The sequence below is a fragment of the Equus asinus genome, chromosome 6 (assembly GCF_041296235.1).
Source record: "Equus asinus isolate D_3611 breed Donkey chromosome 6, EquAss-T2T_v2, whole genome shotgun sequence".
NCBI lineage: Eukaryota > Metazoa > Chordata > Mammalia > Perissodactyla > Equidae > Equus > Equus asinus.
This window is the reverse complement of record NC_091795.1, coordinates 75,880,313-75,906,281: the sequence shown is the minus strand read 5'-3', so window position 1 is coordinate 75,906,281 and position 25,969 is coordinate 75,880,313. Positions and strand designations below refer to the sequence as shown.

Here is a 25,969-nt window from a genome sequence, read left to right as displayed (position 1 = left end):
AAGCAGATCCCACCCCAGAGCCTCTGTGCTTGCTGTTTCTCTACCTGAAACTCTCTTTCCCTGGGTATCTGCATAACTTCTCTCTCATATCATTTGGGCTCAAATGTTACCTTATCAAGGAGACCTTCTCTTACTATCCTATATAACTAGCAACTCCCTACTCATACTGTCACTCTCAATCTTCTGATTTACTTTATTTTCTTCTTAGCACCCATTAGCACATGACAGAGAATATAATTATTTATCTGCTTTAACTGCTTACTGTCTGTCTTCCCCAAGTACTAAAATGTTCAAGCACCATGAGAGTAGCAATTTTGATTTATTCAAAAAGCAGCACAAAGAAGAATACCTGGCATTTAGTCTGGTATTTGCTGAGTGATTAAAAAAATGATACGTCATTACGCTACAATTTTATAAAGATTAGCTCATTTAATCATCAAAAAAACTACATGGAGGTACTGTTATCATTCCAATTTTGCAAATGAGACAAAGGCACAAGAGATTAAATAACTTGTATGTCACAGAGCTTGTAAGTGGTACAGTCAGCCTCCCTGTCTATTAAATGAGATCAAGTTATATCATACAAATGGAGTATTTAACAAAATTTTTGGCACATAAAATACTTAACATTTATGGAATACTTATTATGTGCCAACACTAATGTAGGATATTTATATTTACTCATTTAATTCCCATATTTTTTAATAAGTGGTTATTATTATTTTCACTATTTACTATTTATCAAGGTACCAACCTTAACTCAATAAAAATCACATAAAAGATGCTGCTGTGAGAAAAATGGCACAAACGTCAACCTTTACTCTTCTCAGAAAAATGTTAACATGTGATAAAACAATGTATTTTGAAGGTTAACACTGGAAACCAAATCAAAATTAACTGAATTCATATCATACACAGACACATCATTAACTGTATATTTGCTAGCTTGTAGTTCTAAAAAGCCCTCTAACATTCAAAGACAAATAGTCACAGATTTTCTTCATTAAAAAAATCTACCCCTCCCCCCAAAATTTGGTTGTTATTCCCTATTGCACCATATTATACTAACTGCATCTCTTTCATTATAAATTAAAAATTATCTGGATTAAAATAGACCTTTTTACTGTTTAAAACAGAACTTATTCATTTATACCAATTAACACTAGTGAAATCACCAAGTTTACCTAAACAACCCTCTGCTTTAAAGGTTAGTTTTATTACCAAAAATAAATTTTGAAATTACATACTGCATGTGAGAAAATAAAGTAGCCAATTCCTTTATCCTTGAGCTAAAGTGAAAGCCACAAGAATCATGAAAATTACTGAATATAATTTCTTCAGCTCAACATAGCATTAGTTTTTAATTTTTAGTTCAATCTGTACATACTCATTCTTTATTGATAATATATGAAAGATTCCAGGTAAAGATCCCTAAAACTTACGGTGCAATAATGGCTCTAGCAGGTCTTTTTGTAGACTGTACTTGTGAAAGCCAACCTTCTAGCTGTGCATTCAGCTGCGGTCCTATAAAAAGAGAAGAAAGGAAATTGGAGTCAACAAAGCAATGTACTATAGGTAACCATACATGACACAAGGCCCTCATTGCACCTAGCTGGGACCAAAATAGCTTAATGGGCAGTGGGATCATCAGCTTAGATTTGAAACTTAACCAACTACAAAGTCTCCAGCAAGTGATCTGATAAAGCCAAGTACTGATTAAACAAAATTTGTTTCTATACATTTACTTATTTACAACCTTCTTCACTCTAGAACAACAACAATACAATCTACAATTTGAGACAGTGTTAAACAAAATAAAACAAGAAACAGAAAACTGCTAGCACATGAAAAGAAAATGAATGAGTACTTTTTTTAAAATACCAAAACCTGCCTTAATCACTAAAATCACATCCATGGAGTGGTCACTCCCACACCCAATGACCTTTCCTTCCATCCACTCCAGTCCCCTACTCCCATGATCATATCAATAACCAGTAACTACACCACTTCAAAATCTCAATTTCAAGCATCCTGCTCTCTTTACTTCTTAACTTTCCAGTTCACTCCTAGAAATATGTTGACTTCAACAGATTTGGAGTCACGTTCCCCATGTCCTTCATCCTTTCTCTTCTTCACTTCTTACCCAGCATGAGACCTGACAGTCCATCACTATAATCATTCCCTTGCCTATGGCCTCACTCCATTACTCTTCTCTTCCTCCATCCTAGTCAAATCATAGTTGAAACCAACTTTTCACTTAACACAGTACCTCCACCTGAATAGCTGAATGAGACTGAAAAGAAATACAACCATATGAACTTTGAAATTATAACCATAAGTTTCAGCAGACCCTTAGCAAAGCTCAGAAATCATACCACATTAACCTAGTGAATCTGCTCTCCCATCTTTAAGATAGAGAATTACCTCATATAGTTTCCCCTTTTACCTTATCCCCTTCTCACTCCCAGCAGATGATCCTGCTTTTCATTTCATCAATCTGAAGTAGGATGGCCAACCATCCTGGTTTGCCCAGGACTTTCCCAGTTCTAGCACTGAAAGTCCTGCATCCTAGGGATCCTCTCAGTTCCAGGCAAACCTGGATGTTAGTCACCCTAAATTCAGAAGAGAATTACTTCCTCTTCCCATCAACTTATTCAGCTTTCCCTCCTGTTTCAACAAATAGAGTCCTTGCTCCTATTAAAAGCCAAACATTACTTCTGCACTAGATCCCACAGTGTTTTTCTTATTCCAGGACTCTGCTCTTATAACTGTCCCAGTCTCCTGCACTAACCTGTCCCTTTTCACTAGAGCATTACCATTAGCATGAAAATATGTGATACTAGCAGACTGATTATCCCCCAACTACCACCCCATTTCTCTGGCCTCCTTTTTCTCTGGCTCTCTCTTCTTAAACTTTTAATCATAAAATATTCAAACATTACAAAAGAATCTAGATAATAATATAAGAAACACCCATAGACCCACTGCCCAAATAAAGTGAATTTTAACATTCTGCCTTATTTACTTAAGATCTTCCTTTATTAAAAAACAAAGTAATAAAGACACAGTTGAATCCCTTGCTGATCACATTATACACTTCCCTCCTTAGAGGTAACCACTTTCTGATTTTGGCGTTTATAGTTGCACTATACTTTTACTAATATATGTATCCATAATATATGTATTATTTTGTTCTGTATGTTTTTAAATGTTACATAAATATACTGTACATGTCCTTCTGCAACTTGTTTTAGTCATTCAATATAGTTTTTAAAAATTATTCATGTTGATCTATGTAACTCTAATTCATTCATTTTCAATGCTGCATAGTATTGTAATATATGAATAGACCCAAATTTATCTATTTATTCTTCTGTTCATAGACATTTTGGTTGTTTCTATTGTTTCACTGCTAATATACAATGCTACAAGTTTCTTATAAACATATGTTAAGAGTTCCTCTGGAATTTATCTGGAAATGAAAGTACTGGATCATAGGGTATGCACATCTTCAACTATGCTAGAACATTGCTAAATTGCCCACAAAAGCAGCTAGATCAATTTACCCAGTAGTATAAGGGCAAATAAAAATAAGAGATTTAACTCTCCTTGTTAAAGATAAGGGAAGAGATACCCTACACATACTTTTCTTAGAGAGCATTTTCTTTAGAAAATTTCTAATTGTAAATTATTTCTCTGCCCCTTTGAAATGTATTTAAATCTTTTTAAAAGCTAATTAAGCCTTTAACCAGCAACCCAGGACTGTCTTCTCAAGGACCTGATAACCATCTCTCTGAATGGCGATCACCAAGGAAGATAGTCCTCCTTTCTGCCAGTTTTTGTGGGACGGCAGGAGCCTAACTTTGGCCGGCCACCTAGCTCCAAGTTGCAAAATTACCTCCTGTCATGAAGACATAAGTTTATTTTTCCTTTGGATAAAGCCAATTAGCTAATACACATGGTCACTCCAATTACCAAGTAAATTTAGGATGAACTATGTGTGACAAATGTTGCTCTCAAGACCTCTTACCTGAGCACCACTTATAAATTTATCTTGAGAACATGTATGTAATAGGTTGTATCTGCTTAGCTATATAAAAGGGTGAGCTCTCTTTAGGTCTTTTCAATCTCTTAGCAGATTGCCTGTGATGTGCATCACCTTCTAGTTTAATGCTTATTTAAAAATAAAACTGCTTTCTTTCTCTTCTATCTTTGAAGAGAGGTTTTCTGAGATGGCGGGAGGTTTTTATTTAAATTCTATTCCTCCAACATCAGCAATGGGTAAAAATGCTCATTTACTTACATCCTTACCAATATTTGACAGTCAGAATTTTTAATTTTTGCCAATTTGATGGGTAAGAAATGGTATCCCTCTGTTTCTTCTAATTTGTACTTCCCAAATATCCACTGAGATTAAGCATCTACTGATTTGGAAATCCTTCTGCATATGTTAAGGACTATACACATAAACAGGTCAAGTTTATAACGGACACTCCATCTGTAAATTGCCAAAGCACAACAAAGGTCTGACTCAGCAACGATGTAGTTTATTTTTAAAATTTAAATTTAAGGATAATTATTAAAAAAAATTAATCTCATTATTAATTCAAGCAAAATAGTTTCTATTTTCAAAGTAATTAAACTTTTAGCTGCCTAATAAATTTCATATTAACTGAAAATGAATGAGTATTGCTCTAAATATTTTCACATTACAGGAAGTGTACAAAACAGAAATTGAAAAACAGATAAGAGCAAAGAAAATAACATCTCCTAATTCAGCCACCCTACTGCCACCAACTTCACTGATTTTAAGCACTAAACCAGGCTTTAGTATCAGTCCTCCTGTAAAAAGCCCAATTTCTTCAGAAGGATCCTAAGGTAAAAAGCCAAACTCCAAGTTTTTTCAAAGATAATTGAGAATACATGTTTATTAATATGTTGCTTAATTGATCTATAAAGTATCAAGCAAAAGAATGAATTTGAGTTCTTCCACAGAGGCTGATACTTGGCAATATGGTATCTTTAATGTATAAAGATGATGTAAATATGTGCTTGTTTTCCAAACACCATTGGATTTGAAGGCACACTGATGAATGGAAAAATCAAAAGCACTGTTAAATCCCAGCAAAACTACTTCATGGTTGTATGACCTTGCCTCAAGAGGGATAAATGGGCATTTATTTCTTTGGATAAAAGAGTAAAACTAGGTTCCCAAAGGACAAATGCTAAAGTATTTCCTTTAACAACAGACAATAAGTAATGTGTTACAGTGAATTCAGTTAACACTTCTGTTTGAATTCCACTTGAATCAAACAATATTTCATAAGTAAGTTTATTCGCATGGAACAAAACCATAGAGATATTAAACAGACACACACCGGTTTTTTTCAGGAATTCCTATGCAACTAATTAACAGCACCATTCTAAAGTATGGAAATTAAGTAAGCCAAATTGGTTTTCTATACTTTTCTATCTCTGTTTGTCCTGCTCCTCCTATTCCTCTTTGCAAAAAAAAAAAAAAAAAAAAATTCAGTGGCCTCCTTCTTCTGAACGAAAGTCATGTGTTCTATACATTCTTGTCAAACAATGTGCAATTGAGGATTTTGTTAAAATGCTAATTCTGATTCTACAGTTCTGGAGTAGGGCCTGAGAGTCTGCACTTCTAACATGCTCCCCAGGTGATAGCAATGTTTGCTGGCCAATAGACCACACTCCAGTAGCAAGTCTAGATCAATGGTTGCCAACCAAAACAGGGCCTTGGACCCCAAGGACTCCACAAATCTATATGCATACCAAGTTTTATCTAGAAATAAAATAAATGTCTAGGGGCTGGCCCCATGGCCAAGCGGCTAAGTTCGGGCACTCCGCTTCGGCAGCCCAGGGTTTCGCCAGTTCGGATCCTGGGCGCAGACGGGGCACCGCTCATCAGGCCATGCTGAGGCGGCATCCACATAGCACAACCAGAGGCACTCACAACTAGAATATACAACTATGTACTGGGGGGGCTTTGGGAAGAAAAATAAAAATAAAAAAAATAATAAAAATAAATGTCTAGATAAACGTAAGACCTATCAATCACAGATTAAGAAAGACATATACATTTAAAAGTGTTAATAAAATTTTTTACATTTTTTTAATCATACATTTTCTCAAGCAACAGATAATAAAGAACAACTACTGTCTTGTAGGAATAACTGTATTTTCTGACATGAAGAAGATTCCTAAAAGTCAGGGAAGAAGGATATATACTTCAAAAAGCCTGAGAACCACTCGAGATCTATCACTCACCTTTCCTAGAATTTATCTGAACTGTTTTTCAATTACCTAACAGCTTTATTTTCTACTAACTGTTTAATCAATTATTACATCATTAAGGTTAACTATCACCAATAATGTTTTAATGTTACAAGTAACATTTGCTTTCACTTGTTAATTGAATAAATATTTATGGAACAGCTATTTATGTGCCAGGAAGTCGGATGGATGCTGGAGCTATAGCAAAAAACAAAACATGACATATGATACCTGCCTTCATGAAGCTTATAACTGTCAATGTCTTAAATCCAAAGAATGCCTGAAAGACAAAAATTTCAGACACCAGGACAAGCTGGTAGGAGAGACATTTCTGGTTAGGGGAGGAGCCTTCCAGTGTTGCTCAAACTATCCCACATATATAAGGTAAAGAATAACCAATTGCCACAACTTTTTTATCATTCTTTTTCAAGCGGTATCTGCCCATTAGCACAGTAAACTCAATTCCACAGAACTGGTTAAGTCAAAGTAACAACAGAAAAAGCTGAAGCAAAAAATACAAAGCCAAACAAAAGTAGGCTGCCAGACCTAGTATTTTGTTATTAACCATTCAGTGAAACCTGTTCAAACCAAACTACGAAATAAACTCTGACCTGTGGTGAAAATCTACATATCATAATATTAATATGTCAGGGTTTTTATAACAGTGGTTCCTGGATCTCTGAATTTCATAAGCCAATAAAAGTTCAAAAAAAATTGGGGGGACCAACATAGGGTTACCAATTTTTTATTTTACCAAGAAAGGACATTTAAATCATATCAACAGCTTATCATTGATCACCATGATTTCATAAAATAAACATCATAACGCCAAAAAGTAAGAAGAACACAACTTTAAGATAATCTCAGTCCTTTAAACTAAATAAATTAACCAGATTTCACTGACTCCAAGAAACCAACATTATTAAGGTGCACTATTATTTTATGTACCACGAAGAAAGAAAAAAAAAACCTTCCCAATTAAACTAGGACATACGCATTCTTATCACTTAGAACTTTTTATTTTATATTTATTGGAAAAGTTCTTTAAACATGAATTTTCATATAACACTATCGTGTTAACGTATATTTTTAAAAAGCAAAATAAATTCAAGGTATTCTTGAAATTTTCTTCACATTCACAATCTGATATCTAAATTGCTTTTTAACTCAGAGTCATCAGTAATCCTTGTTTTTCCATAATATCATCATCTGTACCATTTAAAGAGATAGTGATGCAATATTTATTTTAAAAGTGTTCCTCTACTGCCTCTGGGACTTTTGTCCAAGCAAACATTGTCCAAGTCTTGGTGCCATACATTTCTTGATCTTACCAAAGGTATCACCAGAAGATGTAACTAAAAGAACGTTTCAGAACACAATCCAGGAATGGTAATCACTTCCATAAATGGTCCTTAAATGGTATGTTAACATAAACATCAATGGGTTGCAATTGTCTAATCATACCAGCAGGATTAATTATTGAATTCACATATGTGCAGGCGGGGACAACTTATTTCATAACTGACAATGATTTTAAGATACCACTGATTCTAAAACACATCCTAACATCAGAAATGTTAAAATGTGGGAAAATGTACATCTTAAAATCAATGAACCATAGTGGGGCTATGAAAACCACACTCACTACAATGTCCTGATACTTACTTCAATGCAGAACAGCTAAAAGTTCATCTCAGACCAGCATTTGGGAACCACTACTTCTCATTACAATGAAAAGTGTTTCTGAGAAGTCTTACCAACTACTATAATAATTTCATTTAATTTTAAAAATAAGTAACATTTCAGCAGTTCCCAAATCCTTTCTCTCATTATTGACACCCTACTGTGACCACATACTTTGATTTTATTGCCATGCTATTTACAAAACTTAGTATCTTATTTTTAGATATATCTCAAGGGATACTGTTTGTTTTCATGTATCTAAGATAGGGCTCCCCACTCAGAAAATAATATGCCCCTGGGAAAACAAGAACACAAGAATTATCACTCTGAATCTGACCCAAAATCCATCCAGAGCAGTACTGTATCAAACCAAAAAGAAAAAAAAAACCTTACTGTGAAGAACATTGATAGTTCTCCTTGATATAAATCTCAAAGGTTAGGCCAAATCCAAATATCTTGGATGCTTTATTGCCCACTAATTTATTTAAATATTACATGAATTTATTTACACTTTTAGCTAAACTCTGTATTCATAATACAATTGCATAGGGACAACTAACCACTCAAATGAACAATCTCTACTGTGTACCAACCAACACTTATATTTAGCCAACTAGAAATCACATCACTTTTCTGCCCACTCATATACAGTTTCTCAAAATTTCCAGGATTAGTATCAATTCCATTGGCATTTCACAGCTAAAAGAACTGCAAATTTGGAGGATCAGAGTGTACTTCTCCCTCCAGGTCATTTACAAAACTGTAATCTGAAAATATGGCTTACTTAATACATTGATCTCTTTAACAGTCTACTAATTTGGATTCTCTATTCCTACTCCTATTCTCTTTTTATACACAAATTCCCTATCCCTATCAAATGATGTCACTAAATTCCTCGATAGTGCCTGGTTATAGTATCTTATCTAAACTCCTTTTTAAGATCAAGATATTGGTTTTATTTGCTATTTCTTCACTATAAAAAAAATGTTCAGTATAGAAAATTTGGAGAATACATATTAAGAAGAGGAAAAAAAGCAATAATCCCACAATTATAAAAATCACCAAAATTCATATTTTGCAAATTTCCTTCTAGCCTTTAAAATGATATACAATTCTGTAACTTGCTTTTATTTACATAGCATGATAGCATAAGCATTGCCATATATTATGAAATCTTTAAAGACATTTTACGGCTAAATATTTCTTTGTGTGAATGGACTACTCCCTTAAACTTAATATAAGATGATTAGGTCGTTTCTAATTTTTTGTTCTATTATAAACAATTCTGTAATATGTATCTCAACTCCATATTTGACATTATTTTCTTTTCAGATTCTCAGAAATTGAATTACTATGTAAATTAGTATGGGCCTTTTTAAGATTTCAATACATAAACTCAAAATGTTATCCAAAATTGCATCTAATCATAATTATGTACTATGCATAACAACGCCTGTTTCACCATAACCTCACCACTCTCCTCAAAATATTTTAAAAAATTAAGTCATTTAACCCATGTCCCGTTTGATAAAAATTAAAATCTAATGCCCTACCTCAATTATATTTGACATTTCAAAAGAAACTAAATATTCTATTTCTCTTATCAAAGCAATTTTAATTTCTAAGAAAAATGTATTTTGACTTCTAAGATATTTATTTTCTACTTTTACTATGAAAAGCAACATCATCGAGTCTTCTTGCCAGCCACAAGTTATCCATTACTAATGTTTAGCAAACAATTAGTATGTATCAGCCTTCACAGAAGACAGGTCAAATTTGAAACCAACTCTACTATGCTGCATTATATGCAGTTTTAAATTACTCACAATCCTGAAGATTTTTGCTCCTGCCATTAAATCTTTTGAACTAATGGAGTGTGACTTTTTTCATCCTTTTAGAAACCATAACTCGTTCTATTATAGTCAAAAAGTGGTCTATAGACCAGAATCATCTGATGTGTTGATTTAAGAAAAAAATCTCTAAGCCAGATCCTAAAGGCTAAAAAAAAAAAACTCTAGGGTTTTACCCCAGAGCTCTCTCGTCACAATCTCTGGGGATGGCAACCAGGAGTTTTTAACAAGCTCTCCAGGTGACTCTGACACATACTAAAATATGAGGCCTACTGCTGTAAAGGAGTTTATTTCCACATGCTATGTGAATGAATGCAGCTGTCAGACTCTTGGAACACTGATGACTGAGATTCTTCATTACAATAAATAGATCATATAAGCTCTAAATTGGCAATCTACAAATGCATGAATTTTTACCTCCAAACTACTTTGAAGTCTTAAGTGACCTCCACGCTTTCTTAAAATTTACCTGAGTTTATTTTTAGTACTGTTTCTAGTCTTCAGTTCAATCAATGCCTTCCTAGTTTTTCCATTCAATCGTGATGACAAAGGAAAATGAACTCAGATTCACAGAAACTGATACACAAACTCAAATTCTCTTTTAAATATTGTTTTAATCCAAAAACTCATGAAAACGTAGTAGACTAAGCGACAATATCCATAGAAATTTCAGAACTCTCATGCTCCTATTTACAATTTAAATGGAAGCTTCAAGGAGATACACCATGTTTTATCCTCTAACACAGGGTCAAGTATTCTAATGAGGAACATATGAACCTAGCGTACAAAAGGCAACGACTTAAAGTGATACAAATGCTTAAAGTTGGGTCTACAAAACTTCCTTAATGCTTATCTAACCAGGAATCTCTATTTTCTTCCAATTGCAGCTAGCATGTTTTTTCCTTGTTTTGTTTTTTTTCCTTTGGGGTACAAGCAGCCAGTTGATACTAGTGAATCCAGATAATTTGGTACCAAATCCAAAAACAATCTGTGGAAAAATAAAACAAGTCTGTCTTATTGGAAAGAGCCAGGACTAGGATAACACTTCCCACACAAGGTAACACTTCTCAGGCAACTGCTAAAAAAATAAGTTTCTTAAGATAAAAGTTAGAATTTTCATTTTTCATACATTTCCACCACAAAACACATCTGTAGACATTACCACATTCTCACGCTTTTCTGTGTAATAGAAATTTTCCTCTCTAAAAGTTTGCACTTAACAGAGTTTGATCAAAAAAGTGGATCAGGCCTAGTGGACTACACCAAATGAAATGTGTAATATGACTGCATATTTGTGAACTGATAGAACAAAAGATCTGAAACAATCTAATTGTCCACCAAAAAAGAAATCGGTTAAATAAATTATGGTAGATCCATAAAGTAGAATACTGAGCAATAGGAAAACAATGAGGCAAAATTTTATGAACCTCTATGGAAGATTTCTTAACTGAAGAAAAAAGAAAGAATGGTACAGAAGGTACACTGCGTTGGCATTTTAATATGTGCATATATATCATACATGATTATGCACTGGTTTTTATTTACGTAGAATATCTCTGGACGAACACAAAAGAAATGGATAACAGTGACTGCATCCTGACAAGGAAACTAAGAGTAGAGGAAAACTTTACTTTTCACCGTATACCCTTTTGTATCTTTTGTATTTTGCACTATGTAAATGTACTACATATCCAAAAATAAAGTATAAAAGAAGACAGCGCAGTCATAATAAAAGACCATAAGGTCATAAACAATGATGTGGCAGACATATGTTTATTGACATGGAAAAAAGCTATAAACTCTAAACTCAACAACAAATCATTGTTACACCTGACACAATAACTACATTAATAATCTAGGTTAAAATAAATAAAACCAAACTGCTGAGAATTGCTATTTGACCAATAAAATATACATTAGGTGTTAGGATATATATGGACTAATCTGATAAGACTTCCCTATTAGCAGGAAGTGAGTTTCCCCCTTTTACTTCACTTCCCTAAGTGTGATCTCCATCACCAAATTTCTGGTAGATAGAATCAGAGAATATAGAAACATTCTAGAAAAGAATGCATTAAACACCTTATTAATATCTTTCTTTATTATTCTTCTCCAATGAACAAAATTTAATAGTTTCAATAGTTTTTTTATTTATCTAGTAAGGGCTTGAGTTATTCTCCATTCTACTTCAGCAATCATTTACCAGATAATCTAGAGAAGTCAAATTGCTTTTTGAAGTAATTAACCATAATCTAATGAGATTTTTGTTTTTGTACTTTTGTTGTGGCATGTTTAAGGCCTGTTTCCTTCTTTCACCAAGCACTGGTACTGCATGTGCCAGCTCATCCATCTAAAGAATTGTTTCTGATTTTGCAACCATAAGATGCAAACAAAAAAATCTCAGCAAGCTCTTCCTTGATAACTAGTCAAGAAAACATGCCAGATGTGGAGTGGGAAATGGACATGCTAGGTAGCAGATATGCAAAAAAGAAAAGGGTAGTCAGGTGTAACAGCCATCAAGACAGAGGCCTTCCAAAGAGTTCTGGCATTGCTAATGTAGGGGGAAAACTAAGTCTGGAAACTAGGGGACACAGTTAACATGGAAGTGAGGATGTATTTGTACATCAACTCTGCCAAACCCTTTCCACATCTCTTAGGACTGTTTTCACTGAACCGTCTAACACTGAAGCAAATATGTTAATATAAAAGCTGCCCAGATTGAAGAATATTTGAGTTTAAACTCAAGTGGGACCTCTCTAATTCCCAGAAAATCCTATTAGAAAAGTTTTGAGTGGTTGGCCCCGTGGCCGAGTGGTTAAGTTCCTGCACTCCACTTCAGCGGCCCAGTGTTTCGCCAGTTCAGATCCTGGGTGCAACTATGTACCTGGGGGATTTGGGGAGAAAAAGGAAAAATAAAGTCTTTAAAAAATTAAAATAAATAAAGAAAGAAAAAAGAAAAATGAGTGCAAGCATGTTTAAAAAAGAAAGAAAGATGGGGCTGGCCCCGTGGCCAAGTGGTTGGGTTCGTGCGCTCTGCTGCAGGCGGCCCAGTGTTTCGTTGGTTCGAATCCCGGGCGCGGACACGGCACTGCTCATCGAACCATGCTGAGGTGGGGTCCCACATGCCACAACTAGAAGGACCCACAACAAACAATATACAACTATGTGCCGGGGGGGCTTCGGGGAGAAAAAAAAAAAAGGAAAAAAATAAAATCTTTAAAAAAAAAAAAAGAAAGAAAGAAAGAAAAGTTTTGAGAGTCTCAGCCATGCACAGGTACTAGCACTTTTAAGAGGCCTTAGACAATGTCACTGGCACCTTGTTTTAAATCACAGCTACCACAAAAATTCTATTAAAGAAATAAAAACTCCCTCCCAAACCCATCTACACTTACACCAATTCGATACATATAGACAGACAGACAGATAAACAGTCAACCAACTTTAATTCTATAAGCCAGCATTCCCTACATTATGTTAAGCAAAATCAGAATTAACAGAACTTTGTGCCTAAACAAATTGGAGGGGGGTGAGGGAAAGAGTCAGCGATGACTAAACTTGGGGTCTAGATGAATGATAGTACCAGCACCAATGACAGAATTAAAGGAAAACTATGAAGTTTGTTCTAAGAGAAGACTTTGACTTGGACACACTGGAAGTTTTAGGAGACAATAAGGCAACCAGGTAAAGATGTGCAGTTGGTAAAGAATAAAAGCCTTAAGGGCAGAAAAAGGGATCAAGGACAGAAACATAGATTTAATTTCAGAGTCATTTAATTAAGGTTGTGAAAGACAAGAGAATGAATAAGAACCATCTGAGTATATATGGATTGATGATGACAGCACAAATGTTAAAAATCTGTCTTAGGATACAGACACTTGGGCACACAAGTAAGAAGTTGTGCCAGTGAAGGAAGGAAAAGAGATGCAGCACAAGAGATAACGGGAAAATAGAGTACAAAGAATGCAAAGAGATGAGATCTTCGAGATTAATGGAACCCAATGCTCTGTAATGAATGAGCACGATGAGAATAGAGAAAATGCCAATCAATGTATTTGGTGATTATAAAGAAACCAGCAACTGTAGAGCAATTCATTTTCAGTGGCTACAGGTAAAAACTGAGTTTATAAGTAGTTACAGACAAAATGACAAAAACATGGAGACAGCAAATGAAAAACATGACAAGAAGAACTGAAAGCAACTATCGTTGCCTCCTTTTTCATCATCTCTAGGTCTCCCAATTTGAAGTCTCCAACACCTAACATATCAAATACATCAATTCACCACTTTATGAAATATAACCTTAGTCATTAGCAATCATATTTTTATACCTCCCAACAAAGAAAGCCATCCGTTAATGTCTTGGCAAAGTCAACATTCACGTATGCTTTTAGAATTGTATCCAAATAGACAGCAAACAATCTGAATCTGAGAGTACATTTTTTGGGAAGATAAACAGTTTTTAAGATTTTCTCTACACATTCACATTAAACGTGTATTACAAGTCACCATTAAACATGTATTACAAGTTAACAATCCTGTAGCTAGCTCTACAGAACTCATGTCAATATTTCACATTAAAAAGGAAAGTGATAATTAAAAATACTAGCATTGGTATTAATAACATAGCTTTCATCTAAGGACATCAGAGCAACTTTTAAACATCTATTAATTATGGCCTTTCTCCTGTTTGCTACAACAGAATACAAGCATGAACACGATTACATCATACCCTGATGAAACATAAAATATAATCTAAAACATTTGTGATTAACATTCAACAATTATGATAAATGGGGATATAACAACGAAAGTTATTTTGGATAAAGTACCTCAGAATGAAAAGTAAAATCTTCCAATTTGAACTTCAGTAACTATCATCCAGAAAAATTCATAAAAGAACCAGACCAAATTTTTTTATTCTATTAAAAATTTGTTAAGCAAATACTATGAACAAGATAACAAATGCAACAAAAGCATACTGTTTTCAGCTACTTTATATATATACTTGATGTGCAATTCAAAAAAGAGGCAATACTATGGCAGAAAGAATTGCAAACTGAGAGGAAAAGAAACCACAGAATTTACAGAGTACGTACAATGTGACAGGCAGAGTACTGGGTTCCTTAAAGAGTTACTCTTGGTTATTATTGTCACAGTAATCATGACATAGTTATTATTATCTCTAGCTTACAAATAAAAAATAAAGTTTCCTAAAGTTCACACAGCTAATAAATTGTAATGCCAAGATGTTGAGCCATGTCAGTCCGTCTGTGAACTGTGGGACTGTCCTACTACACAGCACACTGCCTGTTCTAAGAGGCAAGTGATCCAGGTTATAGTCTTAGCTTTCCCACGGATCTGGGCCTCAATTTCCTTTTCTGTAAAATGAAGAGGATAAACTTAATTATGTCTGTAATTCTAGGTTGCTATAATATACTAAAAGGTAGAATTGTTTAGGTTAATGCTAAATAAGTTAATTATTAATTTGTATTCATTTTACTAGGTATAACTCTGTGCCATCAGCTTTCATTCTATGCTTTCCCAAGTGTCATATCAGAAATTAGGAAAGATCAACGTAGGAGTGACAGAGCAGACACCAAGAACCTCATTTCCAGAAGTGAGAAAAGAAATAAGAAAATTAAGTGTGACATAAGATAATTTAACGACTCTTAAGAAATTACCCTTTAGTGACAAAAATCCTGAAACAAAGTCTTTTAAAAAGTAAAGCTTTTAAGACTATGAGTCTCAATGTATCTTCATCACTAAAAGAAACATCAGAGGGCATTTATTAATTCCCAACATTATTTTAGAAGACTTTGATACTTTGATTTTGTTTAAGACAGTAAAGATCCAGTCTCCTTGGAAAAATGGTGGATTCCACATCTGGGGCAGGAAAAGTAAAATGAACCAGAAACATCTTACCCACATGCAATGGTTAATTTTATATGTCACCTTGACTGAGGCATGAGGTACCCAGATATTTGGTCAAACGTTATTCTGAATGTGTCCATGAGGGTGTTTCTGGATGAGATTAACATTTGAATTTGCAGACTAAGTACAGAAGACTGCCCTCTCTAATATGGTGGTGAGCCACATCCAATCAGTTGAACGCCAGAACAGAACAAAAAGGTTGACCCTCCAAGAGGTGAGAGGGAATTCCTCCTGCCTGACAGCCTTCAAGCTGGGACACTGGTTTTTTCCTCCCTTTAGGCTCAGACTGAAACACTGGCTCTTCCTGGGTCTCGAGCTTACCAGATTCTGAACTGGAACTATACCATCAACTCTCCTGGGCCTTCAGACTGCCAAATGAAGTTCTTGGGATTTGTCAGCCTCCCAGATTGCATGAGCAAATTCATTATAATAAAACTCTTTCTATACATATGCATATATCCTATTGGTTGTGTTTCTCTGGAGAACACAGACTAATACACCAGAAAGGAAGAAGACTATCAAAGACTATTTAGAGCCATGTCAAAAGGACTCAAGAGCCTGCTTAAAAAGCTCCTACTAGCTAAAAATGGGACCATCTGAGTATCTTTTAAACCTATCAGCTCACAATAACACTTGAAAAAAAATTTTGCTGGTTACCTTTGGATAATGCTAGGGAACTAACTCATTATTTTAATAATTGGTAAATAAAGGAATCAAGCATTACCTATCCTACTTTTTCTATATGAACTGTTCCTTCAAGTAACCAAACAATTGAGGATGAGAAGTATCCCTTTAGAGAAGTATTACAGATAATAAATGAAGATAGAATGATAAAAATATCACAACTTTGCAAGCCCTAATAAATACATCTAAACAATGATCACAAATGACTACCAACAAAACCAAAAAAGAGACGAACAGGCATTCCCTACTTCCTGACAAAAAAAAACAAAAACAAAAAGCCTAAATCTGATCAAGTCTCTAAATCTGTTTTGTTCAACACAGGAGTCACTAGCCACATGTGGCTACTGGGCACTAGCAATGTGGTAATCCTAAATGAGATGTGATATAAGTGTAAAATACACACCAGATTTCTAAGACTTAGCAACAAAAAATCACATAAAATATCTCAATAATTATATAGGTTACATATTGAAATGATAATATTTTGCATATAATGGATTAAATAAAATATTTTAAAACCAATTTCACTTGTTTCTCTTTACTTTTTTAAAGTGGATACCAGAAAAAATTCAAATAACCAATATGTGGCTCCAATTTAGGGCTTTCATTATATAGACAGTCCTCAACTTACGATTTTTCAACTTTTCAATGGTATGAAAGCAAATTACATGCAGTAGAAACCATATTTTGAATTTAAATCCTTTCCTGGGCCACGGGTATCCAGTACAATACTCTCGTGATGCAGGACAGCAGCAGAGAGCTGCAGCTCCCAGTCAGCCACATGATCACAAGGGTAAATAACTGATATGCTTACAGCCATTCTGTTTTTCACTTTTAGTACAGTATTCAATAAATTACATGAGATATTCAACAATTACAAAACGGGCTTTGTGTTAGGTGATGTTGCCCAACTGCAGGCTAACGTAAGTGTTCTGACTACATTTCAGGTAGGTTAGGCTAGGCTATTTTGTTCGGTAGGTTAGGTTTATTAAATGCATTTTGAACTTATACTCAATTTATCAAGATGTAACCCCATTGTAAGTCAAGGAAGATCTGTATTTATATTGAACAGTGCTACTCTAGATCTAACTGTCAATTTTTATAAAATATACAGGACAGAAAAACATGTTGAACACCACCAAAGAGATACAATTACCAAAACCCACGATATGGGAAATTACTAAAAGTCAAAACACCCAGTTGCTTCAACAAAAATAATAACAAAACTTCAACAAAGAAAAGAAAAAAAAGGGAATAAGTGAAATAGAGAGAGAATGTGTAGATTTAAAAACACTTAACATCAGGAACAAGGATGCCCCCTCTCTCATCACTGCCTTTCAGTGTGGTACTGGAAATGCTAGCTAACACAGTAAGACAAGAAAAGGAAATAAAATGTATGCAGATTGAAAAGGAAGAATAAAAAATGTCCTTCTAATGACATGACCATCTATGTAGAAAATCCAAAAGAATTGACAAATAAACTCCAGAAACTAATAAGCAATTATAGAAAGTTGCAGGACACAAGACTAAAACATGAAAGTCAATCTCTTTTCTACATACCAGCAATGAACAAGTGGTATTTGAAATTAAAACACAATTTACACTATTTACATTTGCAGCAAAAAAAATGAAGTAGGGATAAATCTAATAAAACGTGTAAGATCTATATGAGGAAGACTACAAAACTCTGACAACTAAAATCAAAGAACTATTTATTAATTTTAATTACTTATTAATTATTCACGTAATTAATTAATATTTATTAATGGAGAGATATTCCATGTTCACGGATAGGAAGACTGAATATTGTCAAGATGTCAGTTCTTCCCAACTTGATCTATAGATTCAATGCAATCCCACTCAAAATCCCAGTGAGTTATTTTGTGAACATCTACAAACTGATTCTGAGAATTACATGAAGAGGAAAAAGATTTAGAAGAACCCACAAAGTACTGAAGGAGAATAATAAAGTAGGAGGACTGAGGACTGATACTACCTGACTGTAAGACTTGATATAAAGCTACAATAATCAAGACAGTGTGATAGTGGCAAAAGAATAGGAAAACAGATTAATGGACTTAATGGATTAACAGAGGATACAGAAAAGGTCCCACATAAATACAGTCACCTGATCTTCGACAATAGAGCAGAAGCACTTCAATGAAGAAAAGACAGTCTTTTCAACAAGTGCTGGTAGAACAGATGGACATCCAGGGGTTATACAGTAAATTTCTATAGCTTCTGCTGAATTTTGCTGTGAACCCAAAACTTCTCTAAAAAAAAAACCTATTTTTAAAATAATAAAAAAATAATTTTCAAAAAATACTTAAGACAGTGACGACAGAGACATAGCAGGGTGAGCTCTCCTGGGACTCGCTCCCCTCCAAATTACAACCGAAAGGAGCAACTGAATTCCAACCAAAAGAATCCTAATAACATAGAGATTGTCAGAGACCCACAGCAGCCAAATGATGGAGGGCAGAGAGGCTGGAGCACGACTCGGAGGAGCTGGAACGGGGTAAGAGAGAACTTCGCTCCCTCCCCTAGAGACTGGGATCGCTGTGGGTGAGGAAAGGAGTGGAGGAGGGGCCGCACATCCGAGGGATCCTCCAAGACTCCCACAGATCTGTGCAGTGGAAACCCTCTAATGGGGAAAGCTTTCGTATGGGGGGACCCCATCAAGCCAGGCCCCCAGGAAACTAGAGAGCGAGAGCTGATCAGAATCCAGGTGTCCCGGCGAGGGAAAGTGCCCCTCCTCCCCAAACCAGCACTGCGCTCCGCCAACGTGGCTGAAGGCGGAGGGCTCAGAACGTGCGGCTCTTGGCACCCATCTAGTGGGGACAGGCTGTAACTACAACCAAATAATAGCATCATGTGCAAAAACCGCTCCTCTACCATCCAGCAATTTATACAAGCTCCAGTCCAAAATAAAAACAATAAAAACACAGAATTATGTCCTGAGGACTTAGAAATAGGTAAACTAAGTGAAAATGAGTTCACAATAGCTATCATCAAAATACTCAATGAGGTAAAGGGAAATATAGAGAAACAAGTCAACAAGTTGTGGAGTTACTTCACAAAAGAGACTGAAACTATAAAGAACAATCAATCAGAAATACTAGAGTTGACAAATATAATGGATCACATAAAACAGAATACAGACTCCCTGAATGCCTGTGTAGACACCACAGAGGAGCAAATTAGCATAATCGAAGATAGACAGGTTAAATGGCTACAGAGAGAGAAAGAAAGAGAATTGAGAATTTAAAACACTGAATAAAATCTCAGAGAAATAGCTGACTCAATGAGAAAATGCAACTTAAGAATCATCAGAATTCCTCAGGGCATGGAAAAGGAAAATGGAGCAGAAAGTGTGCTCAATGACATAATAGCAGAGAACTTCCCAAATCTAGGGATTAAGCGAGAAGTGTGTATGGAGGAAGCTTTCAGATCTCCTAGATTTGTCAATGTAAAAAGACCTGGGGCCAGCTCCATGGCTGAATGGTTAAGTTCGCGCATTCCGCTGCAGCAGCCCAGGGTTTGGATCCTGGCCGCGGACATGGCACCACTCATCAGGCCATGTTGAGGCGGCATCCCACATCCCACAACTAGAACGACCTCAAACTAAGATATACAACTGTGTACAGGGGGGATTTGGGGAGATAAAGCGGAAAAAGAAAAGAAGACCTACTGCAAGGCATATAGAAGTAAAAATGGCAAAAATGAATACTCAGGGCAGCAAGGTAGAAGAAAATAACCTGCAAAGGAACCCCTATCAGACTTTCAGCGGACTTCTCTACAGAAACCTTAGAAGCTAGGAGAGACTGGAATGACATATTCAACACTTGAAAGGATAAAAATCTTCAGCCAAGAATACTCTATCCAGCAAAAACATCCTTCAGATATGAGGGAGAAATTAAATCCTCTCCAGATAAACAAAAGCTAAAGAACTCCATAGCCACAAGACCTGCACTACAAGAAATCCTCAAGAAGGTCCTCATACTGGAAAAAAGAAAAGAAAGGGAGAAAGGGGTCACAAAATACAGAGTAGGGAGACTAACAGATAGAAACAGAATAGGATAGCAAATGTTCACCTACAGCAGTAGGATAAAGGGAAGGAAATCACAAAAGCAAAGACAATCTTGTCACTCTAACCACAAACTCATAACACAATTTGGAATAAGAGATGAAAATAATAATTTTGGCACCAGCTCCGTGGTCTAGTGGTTAACTTCACGCACTCCGCTGCAGCGGCCGAGGGTTTGGATCCTGGGCACGGACATGGCACCGCTCACCAGGCTACGCTGAGGTGGCGTCCCACATCCCACAACTAGAAGGACCTGCAACTAAGATATACAACTATGTACCAGGGGGGAGGGGGGGCCGTTTGGGAAATAAAGCAGAAAAAAGAAGAAAAAAGAAGAAAAGAATAATTTAGGAAGGGAGGAGGAAAGGGATTGAATCAGTTAAGGCTAAGGAAGTAAGAGGCCACCAGAAAATGGACTATGTTATGCACAAGGTTCTGAATACAAACTGCAGGGTAGCCACTAAAATAAAAAACAGAACAGAGACACAAAACATAAACAAGGAAAAAGCTAAAAAACCCAGTATAAGAAATTGCAGAAGTCAATGGGTAGCCTAAAACACACAGGATGAGAAACAAAGGAAACACAGGAAAACCAGAAAATGAACAACAGAATGATAGCATTAAGCTCTCATGCATCAATAATCACCCTAAATGTTAGTAGATTGAACTCTCCAATAAAAAGACACAGAGTAGGAAGATGGATTAAAGAAGAAGATCCAACAATTTGTTGCCTCCAGGAAACACACCTCATCTCCAAGGACAGATACAGGCTCAGAGTGAAGGGGTGGAAGACAATACTCCAAGCTAATAGCAAACAAAAGAAAGGAGATGTTGCAATACTACTATCACACAAAACAGACTTCAAGATAAGGCAGGTAAAGTGAGACATAGAGGGCCAATATATAATGATCAAAGGGACATTTCATCAAGAAGAAATAAGGCTTATAAATATCTATGCACCCAACACAGGAGCACCAAAGTTCATAAATGAAGTATTAACAAACCTAAAGAAGATATCAAAAGTAACACAATAATAGTAGGGCACCTCAGCACCCCACTCACATCAATGGACAGATCATCCAGACAAAATATCAACAAAGAAACAGTGGAGCCAAATGAAAAGCAAAAACAGTTGGACTTAATAGAGATATATAGAACACTTCATCCAAAAACAGCAGAATACACATTCTTCTCAAGCATGCATGGAACATTCTCAAGGATAAGACAATACATTCGGAAACAAGGCCAGCCTCTACAAATTTAAAAAAGTTGAAATAATAACAAGCATCTTCTCCAATCATAATGCTATAAAGCTAGAAATTAATTACAAGAAAAAAGCTGAGAAAGGCACAAGGATGTGGACACTAAACAATATGGTATTGAACAAGCAATGAATCATTAAAGAAATTCAAGAAGAAATCAAAAAATACCTGGAGACAAATGAAACTGATACCATGCCATACCAACTCATGTGGGATGCAGCAAAAGCTGTATTAAGAGGGAAATTCATCACAATACAGGCATATCTTAACAAACAAGAAAAATCCCAAATCAGCAATCTTAAACTACAAATAACTGAATTAGAGAAAGAAGAACAAACAAAGCCCAAAGTCAACAGAAGGAGAGAAATAAAAATCAGAGCAGAAATAAATGCTATTGAAACAAAAAAGACAGTAGAAAGGATCAAGGAAACAGCTGGTGCTTTGGGAAGATAAATAAAATTGACAAACCCCTAGTCAGACTTACAAAGAAAAAAAGAGAGAAAGCTCAAATAAACAAAATCAGAAATGAAAGAGGAGAAATAACAACAGACTCCGCAGAAATACAACGGATTATAAGAGAATACTATGAAAAAACTATATGTCAGCAAAATGAATAACCTAGACGAAATGGATAAATTCTTGGATTCCTACAATCTCCCAAAGCTCACTCAAGAAGAAGCAGACAATTTGAACAGACCAATCACAAGGAAAGAGATGGAAACAGTAATCAAAAGCATCCCAAAGAATAAAACCCCAGGACCAGACGGCTTTCCTGGGGAATTCTACCAAACTTTCAGAGAGGATTTAATACCTATCCTTTTCAAGCTATTCCAAAAAATTAGAGAGGATGGAACACTTCCTAACACATTCTATGAGGCCAACATCACGCTGATACCAAAGGCTGACAAGGAGAGCACGAAAAAGGAGAACTACAGGCCAATATCGCTGATGAACACAAATGCAAAAATTCTCAACAAAATTTTGGCAACCAGAATTCAGCAATTCATCAAAAGGATCATACATCATGATCAAGTGGGATTCATACCAGGGACAGAGGGATGGTTCAACATCCGCAAATCAATCAACGTGATACACCACATCAACGAACGGAGGAATAAAGATCACATGATCATCTCAATAGACACAGAGAAAGCATTTCACAAGATCCAACAGCCATTTATGATAAAAACTTTGAAAAAAATGGGGATAGACGAGAATTACCTCAACATAACACAGGCCATATATGACAAACCCACAGCCAACATCATACTCAATGGGAAAAGACTGAGTGCCATCCCCTTGAAAACAGGAATGAGAAAAGGATGCCCTCTATCACCACTCTTCTTTAACATACTACTGGAGGTTTTGGCCAGAGCAATTAGGCAAGAAAGGAATAAAAGGAATCCAAATAGGGAGGGTAGAAGTGAAACTCTTGCTGTTTGCAGATGACACGATCTTATATATAGAAAATCCCAAAGAATCCATTGGAAAACTATTAGAAACAATCAACAGCTACAGCAAAGTTTCAGGGTATAAAATCAACATACATAAATCAGTAGCATTTCTATACACTAACAATGAACTAACAGAAAAAGAACTCAAGAACTAAATCCCATTCACAATCACAAGAATAAAATACCTTAGTATAAATTTAACCAAGGAAGTGAAAGATTTATACAATGAAAACTACAAGACTTTCTTGAAAGAAATTGACGACGACATAAAGATATGGAAAGACATTCCATGCACATGGAGTGGAAGAATAAACATAGTTAAAATGTTCATACTATGTAAAGCAATCTACAGATACAAGGCAATCTCAATCAGAATCCCAAGGACATTCTTTACAGAAATTGAACAAAGAATCCTAAAATTCATATGGGGCAACAAAAGACCCCGAACTGCTAAAGCAATCCTGAGTAAGAAAAACAAAGCCGGAGGCATCACAATCCCCAATTTCAAAACATACTACAAAGCTACAGTGATCAAAACAGCATGATACTGGTACAAAAACAGATGCACAGATCAATGAAACAGAATTGAAAGCCCAGAGGTAAAACCACACATCTATGGACAGCTAATCTTTGACAAAGGAGCTGAGGGCCTACAATAGAGAAAAGAAAGTCTCTTCAATAAATGGTGCTGGGAAAACTGGACAGCCACATGTAAAAGAAAGAAAACTGACCATTCTTTTTCACCATTCACAAAAATAAACTCAAAATGGATCAAAGACCTGAAGATTAGGCCTGAAACAATAAGTTTTCTAGAAGAGAATATAGGCAGTACACTCTTTGACATCAGTTTCAAAAGAATCTTTTCGGACACTATAACTCCTCAGATGAGGGAAACAATAGAAAGAATAAACAAATGGGACTTCATCAGACTAAAGAGCTTCTTCAAGGCAAGGGAAAACAGGATTGAAACAAAAAAACAGCCCACTAATTGGGAAAAAATATTTACAAGCTACTTATCTGACAAAGGGTTAATCTCCATAATATACAAAGAACTCACACAGCTTAACAACAAAAACACAAACAACCCGATCAAAGAATGGGCAGAGGACATGAACAGACATTTCTCCAAAGAAGATATAAGGATGGCCAATAGACATGTGAAAAGATGTTCATCGTCACTAATCATCAGGGAAATGCAAATCAAAACTACACTAAGATATCACCTTACACCCGTTAGATTGGCAAAAATATCCAAAACCAAGAGTCACAAATGTTGGAGAGGTAGTGGAGAAAAAGGAACCCTCATACACTGTTGGTGGGAATGCAAACTGGTGCAGCCACTATGGAAAACAGTATGGAGATTTCTCAAAAAGTTAAAAATAGAAATACCCTAGGACCCAGCCATCCCACTACTGGGTATCTATCCTAAGACTAAGAACCTGAAATCAGAAATCCCAAGAGTCCCATGCACCCCTATGTTCATCGCAGCATTATTTACAATAGCCAAGACGTGGAACCAACCTAAATGCCCAGAAACTGATGATTGGATAAAGAAGATATGGTATATATACACAATGGAATACTACTCAGCCATAAAAAAGGACGAAATTGTTCCATTCGCATCAACATGGACGGACCTTGAGGGTATTATGTTAAGCGAAATGAGCCAGACAGAGAAAGTCGAACACTATATGACTCCAATTATAGGTGGAAATTAACATATAGACAAGGAGAACTGATTGGTCGTTACCAGGGAAAAAGGGGGGGTGGGGGGAGGGCACAAAGGGTGAAGTGGTGTACCCACATCATGACTAACAATAATGTACAACTGAAATCTCACAAGGTTGTAATCTATCATAATCTTAATAATAAATAAATAAATAAATTACGTCTCCAGAACAGAAGGCAAATAAAAGTACCCAGAAAACAATCCCGAAGACACAGAAATCTGTAAGCAAAATTACAAAGAATTCAAAATAGCTATGATTAAAAAACTCAATGAGCTAACAGAGAATACAGATAGACAACTTGATGAGTTCAGGAGCTATGTCACAAAAGAGTTTGATACTATAAAGAAGAACCAATCAGAAATGTTCAGATGAAACACACAATGGAAGAGATTATGAAAAATCTGGACTCCCTGAACAGCAGGGCTGATAATATGGAGAACAGAATTAGCAGTACAGAGGACAGGAATACAGAAATGATTCAGATAGATGAGGAGAGGGAACTAAGACTAAAAAGAAATGAAGAAACTCTCCAAGAAATATCCGACTCAATTAGGAAATGCAACATAAGGATTATAGGTATCCCACAGGAAAAGAAAGAGAATGGAGCAGAAAGCTTGTTCAAAGAAGTAATAGCTGAGAACTTCCCAAACCTGACGGAGGAGCTAGAAATCCATGTGACAGAAGCCAATAGATCTCCAAACGTTATCAATGTAAAAAGACCAACCCCAAAGCATACAGTACTGAAGTTGGCAAAAGTCAACAACAAAGACAAAATATTGGGCCAGCACGGTGGCGCAGCAATTAAGTGTGCACATTCCACTTCAGTGGGCCGGGGTTTGCCAGTTCAGATCCTGGGTGCAGACATGGCACCGCTTGGCACACCATGCTGTGGTAGGTGTCCCACATATAAAGTAGAGGAAGATGGGCACGGATGTTAGCTCAGGGCCAGTCTTCCTCAGCAAAAAGAGGAGGATTGGCAGCAGATGTTAGCTCA

At 35.8% G+C, this 25,969-nt stretch overlaps 1 protein-coding gene across 2 annotated transcripts in view; it reads right to left on the bottom strand.

The window, feature by feature from the left end:
• Positions 1-25,969, bottom strand: part of MEMO1 (mediator of cell motility 1) — a 121,250-nt gene that overhangs the window by 59,963 nt on the left and 35,318 nt on the right. For both annotated transcript variants that reach the window (XM_044772208.2, XM_044772209.2), the window contains exon 3: positions 1,443-1,524. In XM_044772208.2, the coding sequence (XP_044628143.1) occupies positions 1,443-1,524 (82 nt within the window). The remainder of the gene's footprint in view (positions 1-1,442; positions 1,525-25,969) is intronic.